Source organism: Acomys russatus, chromosome 28, assembly GCF_903995435.1.
Source record: "Acomys russatus chromosome 28, mAcoRus1.1, whole genome shotgun sequence".
NCBI lineage: Eukaryota > Metazoa > Chordata > Mammalia > Rodentia > Muridae > Acomys > Acomys russatus.
Genome location: NC_067164.1, coordinates 43,062,532 through 43,079,060, shown reverse-complemented (window position 1 = coordinate 43,079,060; position 16,529 = coordinate 43,062,532). Strand labels below are relative to the sequence as shown.

Below are 16,529 nucleotides of genomic sequence, written 5' to 3'. Positions count from 1 at the left end.
TGAGTCCTCGTCTTTGTTGTGCCTGGGCCTGTGTGCAAAGGAAATCTGTTTCTTCATTCTAGGATGGGAGAGCTGCATCTGCTGTGGCAGTCTGCGCATTCCTGTGCTTCTGCCGTCTCTTCAGCACCGCAGAGGCTGCTGTGTACATGTTCAGCATGAAGCGCTGCCCACCAGGCATTTGGCCATCCCACAAAAGGTACCAGGTGATTCTTGCTGGGGACAATGATGCCTGCAGCTCTTTTGGCCCTGAAGTGGTGCTGCCTTCACTGTGTTGGACCTGCAGTCAGGTACTCTAGTTTGTCGAAGGCCAAGATAGTATCACTGTGGTTTGTAGCTCAGCCCCAGGCCTGTGCCCACAGGTGCCCAGCAAGTGTAGGCCGTAGTTGATATTCAGCTGGGACTCTCAAGCTGTGATGGCGTCTTGCTTGTGGTGGCAGCCTTCTATTGAGTGCCTGGGTACAGATTTTCTAGTAAATGTGTGGCCATGTGTTCTGTGGGATCCAGCCCTGTGTGTGGACTTAGGAGGTTATTTGGGAATGCACTATCATCCTTTGCACTTTCAAATGTGAAGTGTTAACCCTGTTTGCTCTGAGGTCACAAACATGCATATAAGACTCGCTCAGGTTTGGGAAAAAAAAAAAAGATTCAGAAATTACTGTTGCCATAGTCATTTACCTGCAATGTAAAGGAATCAGTCCCCACCCCCCTTTTTTAACTATAGGGACCCACTCTGATGTTCAACCTGGCCTAAAACTCATTATGAAGGCCAGACTGGTCTCAAGCTTGTGCCAGCTCCCTGTCGTAGCATCCCTAGTGCTGACATTATAGATGTGAGCTGTCATATCTGGTTAAGAAGCAAATGTTTGAGGCTCTGCCTAGCCTTGCCCCTTGTGTAGTGTGTTCTCTATGGGACTACTGCATTTACTAGCTATGTCCACTCAGGAGTTTCATTTGGAAGTCCAGGTCTGGAGAGACACTGCCCTCTGTCTTAATGCGTACTTGGAAGGGCGTAAAAGCAGGTGGGTGGAGCATGAGACAAAAAGCCAACATGGATGCTATTATGAGGCAAAGGTCCACGCAGTCAGGGGCCCTGTGTTCTAGCACTGGGAACAGTAGGTGCTCTTCCTGCCATATTCAATTGCCTTGGGAGTGGGACCCACCTTAGGTACCTACTGCCTGGTGGGTAGATCATCGTGACAGCAGTGTGCTTCTCAGGCCCTATGAGGAGAGTGGCTATATATCTGTGTCCCCATTTTAGCCTCTGCCTCTGCCTCCCAAATGCTAGCATTAAAAGCCTGTTTCACTATGCAAGTCCTGAAAATTATTTTAAGTGCCCTAATTAGTAAGTCAATGGAAGAAAGGAGATGAAAGCATAAAAATGTTTATTTAGCCAGAGTGATTCAAAGAGGAAAACAGAAACCAAGAACACAAGTAGAAGATATTATACAGATTTTAGTCACACATGTCTGTAAAAGTATTTTACTTGCCAGATGTAATTATTGTCTCAGAGGCTTACTGCTGAGTAAAATCACCCTTACTTGTTCTTTCTGAGCTCTGGCTGGCTTTTCTGGCCCAAATTCCTCTCCAAGTTGACAGATTCAAACCAGCTTATCTCAGCTTCTCACTGCACTGCTCTTCTTGGATTCACACTAACTATGGCAATATGTTCTAATCCTCTGGCTCATTTTTTATTCACCTGTGGCTTTTCTCTGTAAAACCGTCCTGGTCAAACTGCCTCCTCTCTCTTTCTCTGCACTGCTCTCTTTCCCTCGCTGTTCTTATCCAATCTTTCTCTGGTTTATCACTTTGTCCCCCAGTTAGACGTCACTTTCAAACATGGGTGCTTTCTTCTACAGACAGTAACTTTACCTTCATTGTTTGGGATTAAAGATGAGTCCAGCCAGAGAGATTAAAGGTGTGTCATTCCAGCTGGATCCCACAGACCTAGAAAGTTTTTGGATGTGGTCCCTTGCTAAAGTAGCCATGTTGCTGGATAAAATTTCTCTACACATGTCAGCATTGAGACTTAGCACAAGTGACCCAAGAGCTCCAGTCAGAGAACAAGGATGTGTGTGCAGCAGCGCAGGGAGCAGACTGCAACAGGAACTGATCTGTTGCTACAGGTCAGGCTGTGCAGGGCCCATGGACTGTCCTACCTACCAGCCGCAGGTCCTGCTCAGGTCACAGGCTGCATTCCCAGGTGAGGATCCAACTTCTGACATCCTAGCTCAAATAGATAAATAAGTAAAGCACGTATCTGTAACCCCAGTACTTGGAAGTTAGATAAGAGGATAAAGAGTTCAAAGCCAGCCTCAGCTGTGTAAGAGGTTTGATGCTGGGGCTGGAGAGATGGCCCAGAGGTTAAGAGCACTGCATGTTCTAACAAAGGTCCTGAGTATATATTTATTGTTTAAACTTACTTTTGTCATGGAATGTCCTGTTTTCTCCATCTACAGTAACTAAAAGTTTTGCTGGATATAGTAGTCTGGACTGACATCTGTGTTCTCTAAGAGTCTGGAAGACATCTGCCCAGGTCCTTCTGGCTTTCAGAGTCTCTGTTGAGAAGTTAGATGTAATTCTAATGGATCTCCCTTTATATTACTTGCCCTTCTTACCTTGCAGCTTTTAATATTTTTTCTTTGTTTTGTACATTTAAAGTTTTGATTATTATGTGACAGCAAGATTTTCTTTTACGGTCTATTCTATTTGGTTTTTATAAACTTCTTGTGTGTTTTAGGCATTTCTTTCGGTTGGGGAAATTTTCATTTCTGGGCCTTTGAGCTGGAAATCTCCATCTTCTATTCCTGTTGTTGTTAATATTTATTACTTACTTACTTACTTACTTACTTATTTATTTATTTATTTATTTATTTATTTATTTATTTGAGACAGGGTTCCTCTGTGTAACCGGCTGTTCTGGAGCACACTCTGTAGACCAGGCTGGCTTTGAACTCAGAGATCCACCTTCCTCTGCCTCCCAAGTGCTGAGATTAAAGGTGTATGCTACCATTGCCCAACTATTCCTATTATTTTTGTGTTTGGTCCTTTCATAATGTCCTTTTTATTTATTTATTTTTATGTTTTGTGTCAGGAACTCAGGAACTTCTCAGATTTAACATTTTCTTTGACCGATGTATTGATTTCTTCTATAGTATCTTCTTCGCCTGAGATTTTTCTTTTTTCGTGGATTTTGTTGGTGATGCTTGTGCCTTTAGTTCCTGTTCTCTTTCCTAGGTTTTCTATCTCCAGGATTCCCTCACTTTTGTGTTTTCTTTATTGCTTCTATTTCCATTTTCAGTTTCTTCACCTGTTTGGTTGTACTTTCCTGTATTTCTTTAAGGGACTCATTCATTTCCATATTAAAGGCCTGTATAGTCTCTATAAGGTTGGATTTAAGGTCATCATCTTGTGCTTCGGCCGTTTTAGGATACCCAGGGCTTGCTGCCCTAGGGTAGCTGTGCTCTGGTGGTGCCATATTGCCCTGGCTGTTGTAAATTGTGTTCCTTTGCTGGCCTTTAGCCATCTGGTTGACCCTGTTGTTGGTGGATGTTCCTGGTGCTAGCAGGACTCCTCAGGAAGGCAGGCAGAGCCGTTGGCCTGATGATGGAGCTCAGCAGATGGAGCGTAGATCACCTCTGCTGGCTGTGCCCCTAGTATCAGTTTTTATGTATATGATTGATCTATCTGCATGTACACCTACATGCCAGAAGAAGGGATCAGATTCCATTATAGATGGTTGTGAGCCACCAGGTAGTTACTGGGAATTTAACTCAGGACCTCTGGAAGAGCAGACAGTACTCTTAACCTCTGAGCCCCCTCCCTAGTATCAGTTTTTGAAGAACAACTAAAACAAACCTTCAAAAGGAGATTTGTGGCATTAAATACTTATATTTGAGGGGGAAAAAGTCTGATGTGCCTGTCCCTGAGGACACATCACATACTTGGGTGACAAGTGCGTGTCTGTCTTAGGTACATTGAATATGTATGTGACATGGTGGCAGAGGAGCCCATCACACCTCACAGCAAGCCAATGCTGGTGAAATCTGTTGTCATGACGCCTGTGCCACTGTTCAGCAAGCAGAGGAACGGCTGCCGACCATTCTGTGAGGTCTATGTTGGAGAGGAACGTGTAACCACCACGTCCCAGGAATATGACAGGATGAAGTAAGCACATATCTCAGCCCATGTTGTTTTGAGTTTTCTTGTTGACTTCTGAAGCGGAAACTGCCTTGTATTCTGATTGTCCTGTGCTAGGTGCAAATGATTGCATGTTGGGCTGCGGGTGGAGAATGGGAGGGTATGTACAAGAGTGTATGCACGGCAGGCATGGATCTCTGAGTTCGAAGCCATCCTGTTCTACAGAGCAAGTTTCAGGACAGCTAGGTCTACATTGAGAAACCCTGTCTCAAAAAGACAAACAAACAAAGAGTGGCTTTTTGGAATAACACGGCATATAAACAGCTAGAGAAGATGTGGATTCAAGTGTTTGGTAACATCTTAGAACTCATGTGTGTGTGTGTGTGTGTGTGTATAAAAATATTTTTAAATATACATATATATATATATATATATATATATATATATATATATATATATATATATTCTTTTAACTAACATAAGCCAACTTTTCAATGTGTTGCAGAGAATTTAAAATTGAGGACGGCAAGGCTGTCATCCCCCTGGGCATAACAGTTCAAGGGGACGTGCTCATCATCATTTACCATGCCAGATCCACTCTGGGAGGAAGGCTGCAGGCCAAGGTGAGTGAGGAGTGCTGCCGGAGATGCTGACTGTGATTTGGCCTCTGGATTGACCTTCCTACCCAGTGAGCTACAAGCTGTTGGTCCACAAGTGCTTGGGCCAGTCCTCAGTGTTCTCTGTATGACACAGAGCAGAGGGGATTTAAAGGCCCAGAATTTCCCTCATGAACATAAGCTGTAGTCTCCATGAAGAGCTGTTGTGCTTAGTCTTGGTGCCTCCCCTGCCGCAGCCCAAGCTGTTCCGGCCCTTTGCAGCCATCTTCTCCGCACTCACCAAGCATTTGGCAGGGAGTCCCAGCCTCCCATAGTGCCCTGAGTGTGTGAGAAGAACAGACTAGTTGGACCCCACCTAGCAGCTTATATTCTTGGGGAAGAACTCTGATCCAGGATTAATATGCACTCTCAATGGATCTCCTGCTGGTCTTCTTGTAGATGGCGTCCATGAAAATGTTCCAGATCCAGTTCCACACTGGGTTCGTGCCTCGAAACGCAACCACTGTGAAATTTGCAAAGTATGTTGGTGTTGCACTGTGCTGCTGTTGGAGAGGGACAGGTACCCAGAACCAGTAGCTGATGAACACATACATACGGGTCGGTCAAAAGTGAAAGGCTAACTAGTGAAAGGCGTGCCACATGCTACTCACTGTAGAACTGGGTCTAGGCCCCGAGCCTCCTTGTCTGTTCTGCCCCTCACACTTTACAAAAGGCCCAAGTAGCTTCCACTTTGTACATGATGGTTTTTGACTGACCTTATGCATTTCTTTTTAGAATTTAGCCGTTAAATCTAGATGTGGCATAACCAGTGAGTTGGCAGAGTTCACTCCACATTTTGATTCTTTGCTCTGTTTACAGGGCGCTGTTAGGTACTAAACTGGGAGGTATAATGTGCTGGTCCTGCTTCTGGAAGCTTTTACAGACACATATGTGCACACACGGCCTAAAGAGGAGTAACTCTTTAGGCTGACAGAGGACTTGTGAGATTCTGCTGTGTGTGTGTAGATACAGATATACTGGGTGCTAACAGCATGCTCTAGTGGGCGGTGAGCATCGTGGTATGTTTTCAGGGGTGTGGGTCTTGCTGGTGGACCCTGCATCCCATCAAGCACACTTCCCGTCCCTGCGCAGAAAAGAAGTAAGTGTTGCAGGAAGAGCAGAGAGCTGCCGGAGGCTTCGCCGCCTGCCGTGCCGTACCGTGCTGCTGCTTTTTGCGCCTCCCCAAGGGAAGCACTAGACAGGGCCTGCCACAGGTCACAGCTGAGGAGACTATGTAGGTTTATACACGATGTTTGCTAATCTCTTGCGTTTGTGTCTCTTTGATTGATACCTTACTCTTTGTTTATTTGAGACAAGGTCTCTTACTCTGTAGCTTCTTAGGCTTATACCAGCTGGGTAACCCTCCTGCCTCAGCTTCACAAGTGTCTTACTCATTTTCTTGCAAACAGTAATTTCTGTAGTTTTCAGCCATAGTGGAGGCATAATCTTTTTTTTTTTTTAAAGACCAAATGACTGAAGACCAAGAAAATGTAGTTGAAAGATCTATCTATATGATTCAAGTATTAGTTAATGAACAAGAACTTTTAATAGTTCTGATTAGTATTGCTATGGTCTGAATAGCCCCATCAAAATTCATGCTAGAACTTAATCCCCACTGAGAGTTATTAAGAAGGTGAAGACTCCATCTAATTTTGGGGTGTGAGTGAAGGGTTGGCTTTTGGAAGGCTATTAAGATTAAATTAAAAAAAAAAAAAAAGATTAAATGAGGCCACAAATGTAGTGCCCTGTCCACTGGGACTGTAGCTGTATACAGGAGGAAGAGGCCTGGGCTGGGGCACTCTGCTGGCCATATAATGCCCAGTGCCAACTAAGGACTCGACGAAGCTGCTGCCAGTCAAAAAGCCTTTACCAGATACAGCCACCAGTCTCAGACCTCTCCCCCTTCAGAACCATGAAAAACATAAGCCTTTATTCTCTCTAAATCAGTGATAATATTATTACAGCAACGAAAAATGGTTAAAATTAAGTGTGTTGACTACCTAAAATATCAGAAATCATGCATTATGGTGGGTTTTAAGATTTGTTTGGGGAAAAAAAAAAGATTCGTTTGGAGCTGGGCATGGTAGTGCACATCTTTAGGCCCAGCACTCAGGAGGCAAAAGTCAGCAAATTTCTGTGAATTTGAGGCCAACCTGATCTATGTAGCGAGTTCAAGACAGCTAGGACTGCACAGAGAGACCCTGCCTCAAAAATAAATAAATAAATAAAATAAAGGAAGGAAGGAAGAAGAAAAAGATAGGTTTGTAGTAAAGTACATAACAACAGCACCAAAGAGTCAGGATAACTAATGAAATGTTCCCTCAATAACCTCTGAGGCCTGGAAGTCAGCAATGTGCTAATTGCAGGTCAAGGAAGTATGTTATGATTCGACAGAGGAGAAGAAAGATGGAACTCAGAATATGATTAATCTAGATAAGATCAGAATGGAGAAATGAAGAAACAGAACCAAAGGGGATGGAAGAGAGACAAGCAGCACCAAAGCAGATTCATCCCCGTGTGTCCCTGATCCCAGATACACAAAATACACCACGTGAGGGACGATGCTATTGGGCTTGATAAACAAACAACCCAACTGAAAAAATAGACCTCAAATGTGTATAGTATGTAAAGACTAAATAGGCTAAAAGTGGTGGAACCTACCACTTAAATTCAGGCTAAAGAAGTAGTCACTATCTGCGACAACTGATGCAGCAAAGGTGCTGTGCTGAAGGGCCAGAGACGCAGCAGAAGACCATTCATGCGTTGGGTGCACAATAGCAGAATGGATAAACTATACTTGATGTCTTTTTTTTTTTTTTTTTTTTGCAAGCAGAACAAGTAAACAAATCATTATATAGATCTTTTATACAATGACTTGAGTTTTCAAACTTCAGTAACAAAAAAACCTGATTTCTCTCTTTTTTGCGTATCCAGTATATAGTACTGTTGTTTGAGTTTGGGGGACACTTTAGACCACAGAAATACACTTTATTTGAGTATACTGGCCATATAACTAAGGCAGGGCATTGTCAAGAGAAACATATATACATACACGGCAAGATTACTCTATAGTGCAGCTGAGCAGTAGCTGTAGAAAAGCATTGGAAATAAAACCATCAGATGAGCCTGAGTGGGTCAGTGATCACAACAGATCTGAGGTACCCTGTGAGGGTCCCAGGATTACAACAGATCTGAGGTACCCTGTGAGGGTCCCGGGGGTGTTCAGTGCTCTATACTACAGTCTTGACACAAGTCAGAATTTTGTTTACAAGATACTATATCTGTGAGACTCTGCTTCACTTTCCACTGGAGCCTAAACATACCAGTCAGTATCCAACCTCCAGAGCTTGTGAAGCCCTGTGTCTTAAAGCCCAGCTCTTAGCTGCCTGCTCACACACCCTCATTGTGCCCTCACTGCCCTGCTGGCTAGTTGGGCAGTCTAAGATCAGTTGGGCAAGGAAGCAAGAAATGAGCTGTGCCCAAAATTGTCATCAACTTGTCTGAGAGGCTGAGCCTGCCAAGTGTACAGAGTACTCTCCGTGGGCCTCTGCCTCATTCCTGCATCCTCACTGATGGCAAGTTTCAGTCTTCCTCCCTATAGCCTTCAGCTAAATCAGCCTAGCAGCATGTAGTTACTGAGTTATATCCCAATTGAAAGATATATATGAAGGGAAAACCCCTGTCACAGAGCCACCTTGCTCTGCCTTGTACTCTCCAATGTGCAGAGGGTTGCATCCCAGGCAGGAAGTAGCAAACTAAGGGTGTAAAACATTGTAGGTTCATCTGCATGCTTATTTTATAGTAGTAAAAAACCAAAATGAACCATTGCTTTGCCACTCCCCTCCCCAGTTTTCCTTACACAGTGGCATTGATAACTACAGAGTCACACACATTCAGAGAATCCCTTGGGACCAGCAGTATGTGGTTTCCCTTGGCACCTGGGAGACTCCTGAAAATGGGTCGTTGCTGTGTGTGTTTCTTAGGTTTTGTTGGCAATGACGTTGTTGATAGGTACAAAACTTAGTATGGTGTGCAGGGATATTAGGTTACAGAACCAGGGCATGTTCATGACTCTGGGTATTCAGAAGGTAGGGTTTCTTGGAGCATTGTGGAACTGCCACTTGGGACAGTTTGTGAAATGATTAAACTTCCTGCCTACAAGGGGCCTGACCCAGCTTCCCGTGCTCCTGTGGTGTCTGAAGAGCCTGTGGCCTCCCCTATTCCTGTTCCCTGCCTGTCCCTCTTCTCACAGCACAGTTGCCTCCCTGGTCCTTCAGCAAGTCCTGTTCCTAACTTCTAATAGCTGAATCCCTATTATCTGATAATGTTGAGATTTTGCCAAGCTAGGGATTCTCTATGTATTCTTGGCTGTGCTGGACTCCCTTTATAGACCAGGCTGGCCTCGAACTCACAGCAGTCCGTCCACCTTTCTCTGCTTCCCTGAGTTCTAGGATTAAAGGCGTGCACCACCACGCCCAGCTGTCATGGTGTACGTATTTTTTGGAAAACTTTATTTAAGATTTCCGGGTACCTGATTTAAATCAGTCAAGGGTCTACAGTATGCGTCTACTTGGAGCTGAAGGGTGGTGCCTGGGGCCTCTTGTCAGAGGTACAGGTCGGCTGTGTGGAGCCTCTTTCCTGTCTTTCTGAATTTAGGAGTCATGCTATGGCAGCTGTGGTCACTCTGAGCACCTGGCCTTCCATAGATTTGGGGAACACAGAAGTCTAGCTCAGTGTCTACCACATTAACAGCCAGGGGCACCCTGCCCTGACACCAGGGAAGCTGGGTAATAGTCCTGGGTGCATCAACCCTGTTGTAAGTGCTTCTGTCCCACAGGTAGGGACAGTTAAGTGCCTGCTGCCTCCCCAGCAGTCTTTTATACTTCCTATGGATGCTGTAGGACTTCCATACTCACTCATTCCTTCTTGGTACCTGTAGGTATGACCTGGACGCTTGTGACATTCAGGAGAAGTACCCAGATCTGTTCCAGGTGAACCTGGAGGTGGAGGTGGAGCCTAGAGACAGGCCCAGCCGAGAAGCTGCACCTTGGGAGAATACCAGCCTAAGGGGGCTGAACCCCAAGATTCTCTTTTCCAGCAGGGAAGAGCAGCAGGACATTCTGTCTAAGTTTGGTAAGATGTGCTCTGACTTTCAGTGTATTTGCCCAGGACTAGTGACTTTCACCTCTAGGAAAGATTTGCAGGAACAGAGTTGTACGTACAGCTGGGCAGTCCCTCTCCCTACTCCATTTATTAGCAGAAACTTTCTATTGGATAAAGATGCAGCTATGGCTCTAGGGAAAAGGAGACACATGACACTATGATCCTGAGGCCCCTTCAAGGGTTCATAAGCCACACAGAACACCTGAGCCACCTGACACAGACCCAGACCTATGCAAAAGCACCTCTAGTGCAGTGGGGTCATGACCCCTTTGGCAAACCTCTGTCTCCAAAAATATTTCCATTAAGGCTCATAACAGTAGCAAAACTATAGTTATGAAGTAGTAACAAAATTTTGTGTTTGGGGGTCGCCACAACATGAGGAACTGTAGTAAAGGGTTGCAGTATTAGAAGGGTTGAGAACCACTGCTTTGGAGTGAGGTGCTGTTGTTCTCTGAGTACATGAGCCCTGCTGAACCTCTTTTGGGGTTAACATGAAGCTGTGGCTGGGAAGGATTTCTTGCAGAGTTGGGTTTGTACCATAAGCTGACTCAGGTCATGAGCTCTGCACATACAATTCAAATGCCACATTGAGGGTGGAACGGTTCACTTAAGATCTGCAGGTTTTGGCAGTGACTCTCCACTCAGCATAGGTGTCTCCTCTGCTTATGTCAGACCATTCCTATAAAAAGTGGAGTGCCCTATCATGTTGGGATTAATAGCCTGCTGCCTGCAACTTCTCTGTGATCTGGATTCTTACATTTTGCTTTTTTAATCGGCATACAATTATTTTTAAAAGGGATATGTATTAGCATGTATGTGAATGTGTGTAGTATATTCCATCAGGGTACTGTGTGTGTTCATGGGTGTGGCATAGCATCTGAATAGAAGGATGGTTGGAATCTACTTGCTGGCAAGGGACTGGTGCAGGGTTACTATGGCCTGCCCTGCCCTGTTGCTCTGGCTGTGCCTTGCACTGTATTGTGCCTGGCACGGTGGCCTGATGCCAGCCTTTTCCTGGCAGGGAAGCCGGAGCTACCCCGGCAGCCGGGCTCCACAGCTCAGTATGATGCTGAGGCAGGGTCTCCGGAGGCTGAGATTACAGAATCGGACTCACCGCAGAGCAGCAGTATGGACACCAACCACTTTCTCCACACGCTGGATTGGCAGGGTAGGCATAGGGCGTAGCTAATCCTTCATCCTTGCATGGGATCCAGTCCCTCGCGTGGCTCTGAACTCTCTTGTCACCACTGATTCCTGGCATCATTAACCACACAGTTGCAGCATTCTGCAAGGGCCATGTGCTGAGTTCAGGTACTTAGGGTGAACTTCATGGGGACAAGCAGAGTTGAGGTCCCCTTAGAGTGGCTGCAGACCCTACACACTGGGCTATTTTAGAAGGAATTATGTCAGTGGGGATCAAACCCAAGCCCCCATGCATGTCAGACAAATCCTCTACAACTGAGTTATACATCTAGCCCTGTTGTCTGCCACACAGACTAAGAACAGTTTATATATTCTTTGAACATAGAAATAGACATGTGCACGTATATGCCCACAATGCCTGAGGAATCCATTTCATTTCATTACTAACTTAAAGTCATTTGCTGGCCAAGTTCCTGTACACATAGTTTCATTAACAGGCCCAGGGCTTCTTAAGGAGCAGAGGAGGAGCCTCAGTAGATGGATAAACTGAACTGTGGTGGTTGATCACATCCCCGCCTGGGAGTTGCTTTATTTCTACTGCCTCCAGTTTCTACTGGGCATCTAAGTCCCATCCTCGTGTCTCATAGCCTGGCTATACAACTAGATACCTATGATCTCCACCTTGACCTTGCCTCCCTAACTTATCCTAGGAGATGCCACTGCTATGCCACAATTTACCCAAAGAAAGTGCTGTGGTGTGTTCACTGCTAGGCTTTGGTTTACCAAGTGTTTCCCATAGAGATGGAGAGACTAGCAGGTGGGCCCGTTTGGGGCTGGGCTCAGGGAGGCACTGGGACAAAAATCCTAGAACCTTGACTTCTTTGTTGTTGCACAGAGGCCAGTATTGTGGGTCCACAGTGGTCTGTGAAGCTCAGGCCTCAAGACATGGGCTCTGAGGCCCAAGATGGTCCCCGGGGGTGGAAATGAGGATCCTGTGTTGGCTGTATGCTTGCAGCCTGGGCCCTACTAAGGCTTATGGTTATGTCAGCTTGGTCTGCTCTCTTACAGCTACCCCAGCATGTGGGTCAATCAACTGATGGTTTTCTTTCCACAGAGGAAAAGGAACCAGAGACTGGTGCAGACAGTACCTCTCCTAAGGAGAGTCAGTCTGTCCTGATTGCAAACAGAGACGGAAGTGAAGTGTCAGATGAAGAAGAGGCTTCATTCCCCAGTGAGGAGAAGGAGCCGGGAGCTGCAGAAGATACACCGAGGCTGGCAGCTGGGACCAGACAGCAAGACTTAATATTTGATGTGGGCGTGCTGACTGTCCCACAGGAGGCTGTACACCCAGAAGAGGGTGTTGATCTCTTGGGGCTGCACTCTGAGGGGGATTCAGAGCCTGCTGCCCCCCTGCAGGCTTGTGGGGTCCCATCCAGCAATGCTGACCTGTTGAGCTGCTTTCTTGTACCGTCTGAGGCTGCTCAAACGGGACCTCCTGGTGACCTGCTTGGTGGTGAGGCTCCTCAGCTGCTAGCAAGCCCAGTTTCTCTTCTGGGGGTGCAGAGCACCCTACAAGGAAAGGTCCCTGACAATGGTATGCATTTCATTTATGCAGAGAATTGCTTCATAGTAATGAACATGGCTTAGCCATTCCTGTCATCCTGTACACTGACACCTGGAGGGAGGGAATTGCCTTCTGGAGAAACTACTTGTGGCTGCGTCAGCTCCTCCTGGCCTCAGCTCATAAGCCAGGGCTGCCACCTCTGGCTTTAGGGACAGTGCTAAGCCGTGGGACATTAGGAGGGCCATGTATCCCTGGGCTGCTGGGTGGTTTGAGTTCATATTGCTGAGGAAAGTGGAGACCTGAGAGCAGGGCAGCAGGACTCCCAGGAAGCTGGGGAGGTATAATGCTTGTCCCTGCCCTGCCTCTGTCTCCTAGTGGACCCATTTGACCAGTTCCTGCTGCCATCCAGCCCTGACACCCTGATCTTTGGAGAGTTTTTCAACTCTGACTCTACAGCTTCCTCAACTGCCTTCCCATCCACCCACAGCGCCCCGCCCCCATCCTGCAGCACTAGCTTCCTGCACCTGGGTGAGTATGGCCTTAATGATACTATATAGAAGCCACAGGCTTATGCTTGGAAGGCCTAGGAGCTAGTACTTCCTGCAGACCCTGGCGATAGAACTCAAGGACAGAGCAGTGGGCGTAAGGGCCTTCTGTCCACTGCAGCTTTGGTGCACTGGGCCTAACTTGGTATCTCTTGGTGACTTTCCCAGAGTCTAGGATTTCTCAAGGCCTAGCAGGACACATGGTGCTTTTTTCTCATCTCCTCAAGCTGTCATGTCAAACCTGGAAACCAGCTCCACTGCCGTTGACAGGCCCTGCTGGTGGGCATTTTCTGGCTCTGGGACTGTAGCTGTGACTAGTATAGCTACTTCTGCCAGAAGCTTCTCGGAGTGAAAAGACCACGGAGTGGGAATGGCTAGGTAGGAAGAGGCAGCAGCATGGCTGAAGGCTGCTATAGGCACATTGGAGCAGCAGCTGCGGCCCATGTAGGCAGAAGTTGCCATATTTGGAAGAGAAAGGTTGGTTCTTTTTCCTAGCAGAGAGTACGTGGTCTGGGGTATGCTCTGGAGGACAGCTGACTGCCCTGAATGGCTTGTGGGTAGAAAATACAACATATGGTTGTACCATGCTAGAGTGGGTTCCTGGCCGGCAGAGGACACAAGGACTAGCTCTAGACTACGGGGAGTCCCTGAATATGCCTGTGAGTCCCTTACCCGCCATGGGCCAAGCATGGTAGGTTTAGGAAAGGCAGAATGACTCTGAGTACCCTTTCAGAAAGCCAGCGTTTAAGTGTTGTCACGGCTGCCCTGTGAAGATGTTGCGTGCTGGCCTATTGGTCAGCTTTGTGGCTGTGAGCTACATACATTCTCAGGACCATCAGGAAAGAGGCCAGAGGAGAGCTCAGCCGGCTCTGACCACCGATCCTGTGAGTTCAGGGTATCAGCCACCTCTATGCCTAGCCACAGTGGTCCCTGCTTGTGTGCTGGGCCAGCAGATTGCCTCCTACTCGTGCCTGGGGATAGGGAAGGTTCCCACGCATCGTGTGGAGTGAGTGAAAAGGCACATACACCAAACCCAAGCCCTGCCTTTTTTTTCCCCCCCCCTGGCTCCTTCCAGGAGATCTGCCAGCAGAGCCCAGCAAGGTGATTGCTTCATCCAGCCACCCAGATCTGCTAGGAGGGTGGGATACTTGGGCTGAGACTTCTGTGCCTGGGCCAACCTCCATTCCTGCACCAGAAGGTATGACCACTCACTGCTCGCTGGTCTCTCAAGATGGTACCAGCTGTGACCATGGAGTCTCCCCTTGTCCTTTTGAGAAGAGGATGAGGCAGGGCTTGCTTACACAGCCTTACCATGTGGTGACTACAGAGTTCCCTATTGTTTGCTCGATGGGAGCACAGACACTCTGTAAGTAAGTGCTTCATCCTTTGGTGAGTGGCAGCAGCGTCTACTCCTCTTACTCTTTGTGCTGTTCCTTTTTCATGAAGGCAAATGTGTTTTGGCATGTAATTCCTTGCCTCTGTGTAACCAATTGCCCTGTTTGTTTGCCCATGTTGTATCTTCATGGTTTTTGTGCCCTCTGACAGACCCTCAGAAAGCCTGTGTCACACGTATGCCATGGCTATGGGAATACACCCTATGGGTGATGTGGATTACAAGGGGTACTTCATGCTTGTGAGCATCCATCTGACTTTTTGTGTACCTCTAGTTTTATCTTGTTGGTGCATTCTGATCTGACACAGTCCTGTTAGCAAAATTTTTCACATACATCCCCTCCGCCCCATTGAGTACTATTTTATCAGTTTATTTGCTCAAGAAGAGGAATTCCTATCTTTGGTTTCTTATCAGAGGTGGATTATAAGTTTTAAAATACTTTACTAAATTAATTTAGCAAGTAGTTTTTAAAGTTGCACGTTTATTTTAATGTGTTTATGAGCTGGCACATGTGTCATGATGCATTTGTAGGCGAGGACAGTCTGGGGCTCAAGCCTCTCCTGGCCTGTGAGTTCTAGGCATCAAATACAGGTCATTAGGATTGGCAACTCAGGTGCCTGTACCTGCTGAGCCGCCTGTTAGCCGCTCCAGCTGCTTTCAGTTTGCATTTCTTCATTACAAGTGAGGTTGGAATTACTATTGTATGTGCTTTTGGTTGTAGATCTTACGTTTTTGTTCCATGCAGGGTTATTTCATATTCTTTATTAAACTCTTTTCACATTAGGAATTCCTTTTTCTTTTTAAATTTTTAAAAATTAATTAACTGATAATTGTTTACACTCCTTCCTCTCCATTTCTCTTCAGGAAGGGCAGGCCTCGCATGGTGTCAACCAGCCGTGGCATATAAAGTTACAGTAAGAGTAGGCACCTCCTCTTCTAGTAAAGCAAGACAGCCCATTTGGAGGAGAGGGCCCCAAAAGCAGCCAACAGCTCAGAGACAGCCCCTGCTTCCACTGTTAGGAGACCCACAAGAAGACCAAACCATACAACTGTGTGCAGAGGGTCTAGATCAGTCCCATGCAGGCTCCCTGGTGGGCAGTTCAGTCTCTGTACGCCCCTGTGAGCCCAGGTTAGGTGACTCTGGAGTTTTCTTGTGGTGTCCTTGGCCCCTCTGGCTCCAACAATTCTTCCTCCCTCTCTTCCTTTAAGATTCCCCAAGTCCCACCTAATGTTTGGCTGTGGTGTCTGCACCTACTGCCAGGTGAAGCCTCTCTGATGACTATTGGGCGAGGCCCTAATCTACGAGTGTAGCAGGGTATCATTAGGAATCAGTTCACTGACTCTTTATTTTTTTAAATGCCAGTCATGCTTGGTTCTATCCCAGGTCTCAGCATCTGGGTCCTGGCCCTTTCGGTAATGTCAGTGCTAGGCTCCCTCCCATGGCATGGGTGTCAAGCTGGACCAGTCACTAATTGGCCACTCCCACAATTTCTGCACCACATTTACCCCAGCACATTTTATAGTCAGGACAAATTGTAGGTTGTGGGTTTTGTGCCTTGGTGTCCCAATCCCGCCACTGGAAGTTTTGCATAGTTAGAGAAAATGCCTAGTTCAGTTTCTGTATACCCATTGCTAGGAGTCTTAGCTAGGGTCACCATCATAGATTCCTGACTTGTTTGTTTGTCTGTTTGTTTGCTTGTTTTTCGAGACGGGGTTTCTCTGTTACACAGAGTCCTGGCTGTCCTGGACTCTCATTATAGACCAGGCTGGCCTCGAACTCACAGAGATCCACCTGCCTCTGCCTCCCGAGTGCTGGTATTAATCAAGACAGTTTTCATTGCATTAGGTTTCTAGCTTGTCCCAGAGATGCCCTACCCCAATTCCAGTTGTCTTCTCCCAGTATTCCATCTTCCCCCCACCTGACCCCT

General features: G+C 46.7%; 1 protein-coding gene across 1 annotated transcript in view; it reads left to right on the top strand.

Moving 5' to 3' along the window:
- Gak (cyclin G associated kinase) overlaps positions 1 to 16,529 on the top strand; it is a 55,757-nt gene that overhangs the window by 29,776 nt on the left and 9,452 nt on the right. The window contains exons 15-23 of the mRNA XM_051170569.1: positions 63 to 196; positions 3,970 to 4,164; positions 4,643 to 4,760; positions 5,193 to 5,272; positions 9,733 to 9,926; positions 10,978 to 11,124; positions 12,214 to 12,693; positions 13,039 to 13,191; positions 14,284 to 14,406. Coding sequence (XP_051026526.1) covers positions 63 to 196; positions 3,970 to 4,164; positions 4,643 to 4,760; positions 5,193 to 5,272; positions 9,733 to 9,926; positions 10,978 to 11,124; positions 12,214 to 12,693; positions 13,039 to 13,191; positions 14,284 to 14,406 — 1,624 coding nt within the window. The remainder of the gene's footprint in view (positions 1 to 62; positions 197 to 3,969; positions 4,165 to 4,642; positions 4,761 to 5,192; positions 5,273 to 9,732; positions 9,927 to 10,977; positions 11,125 to 12,213; positions 12,694 to 13,038; positions 13,192 to 14,283; positions 14,407 to 16,529) is intronic.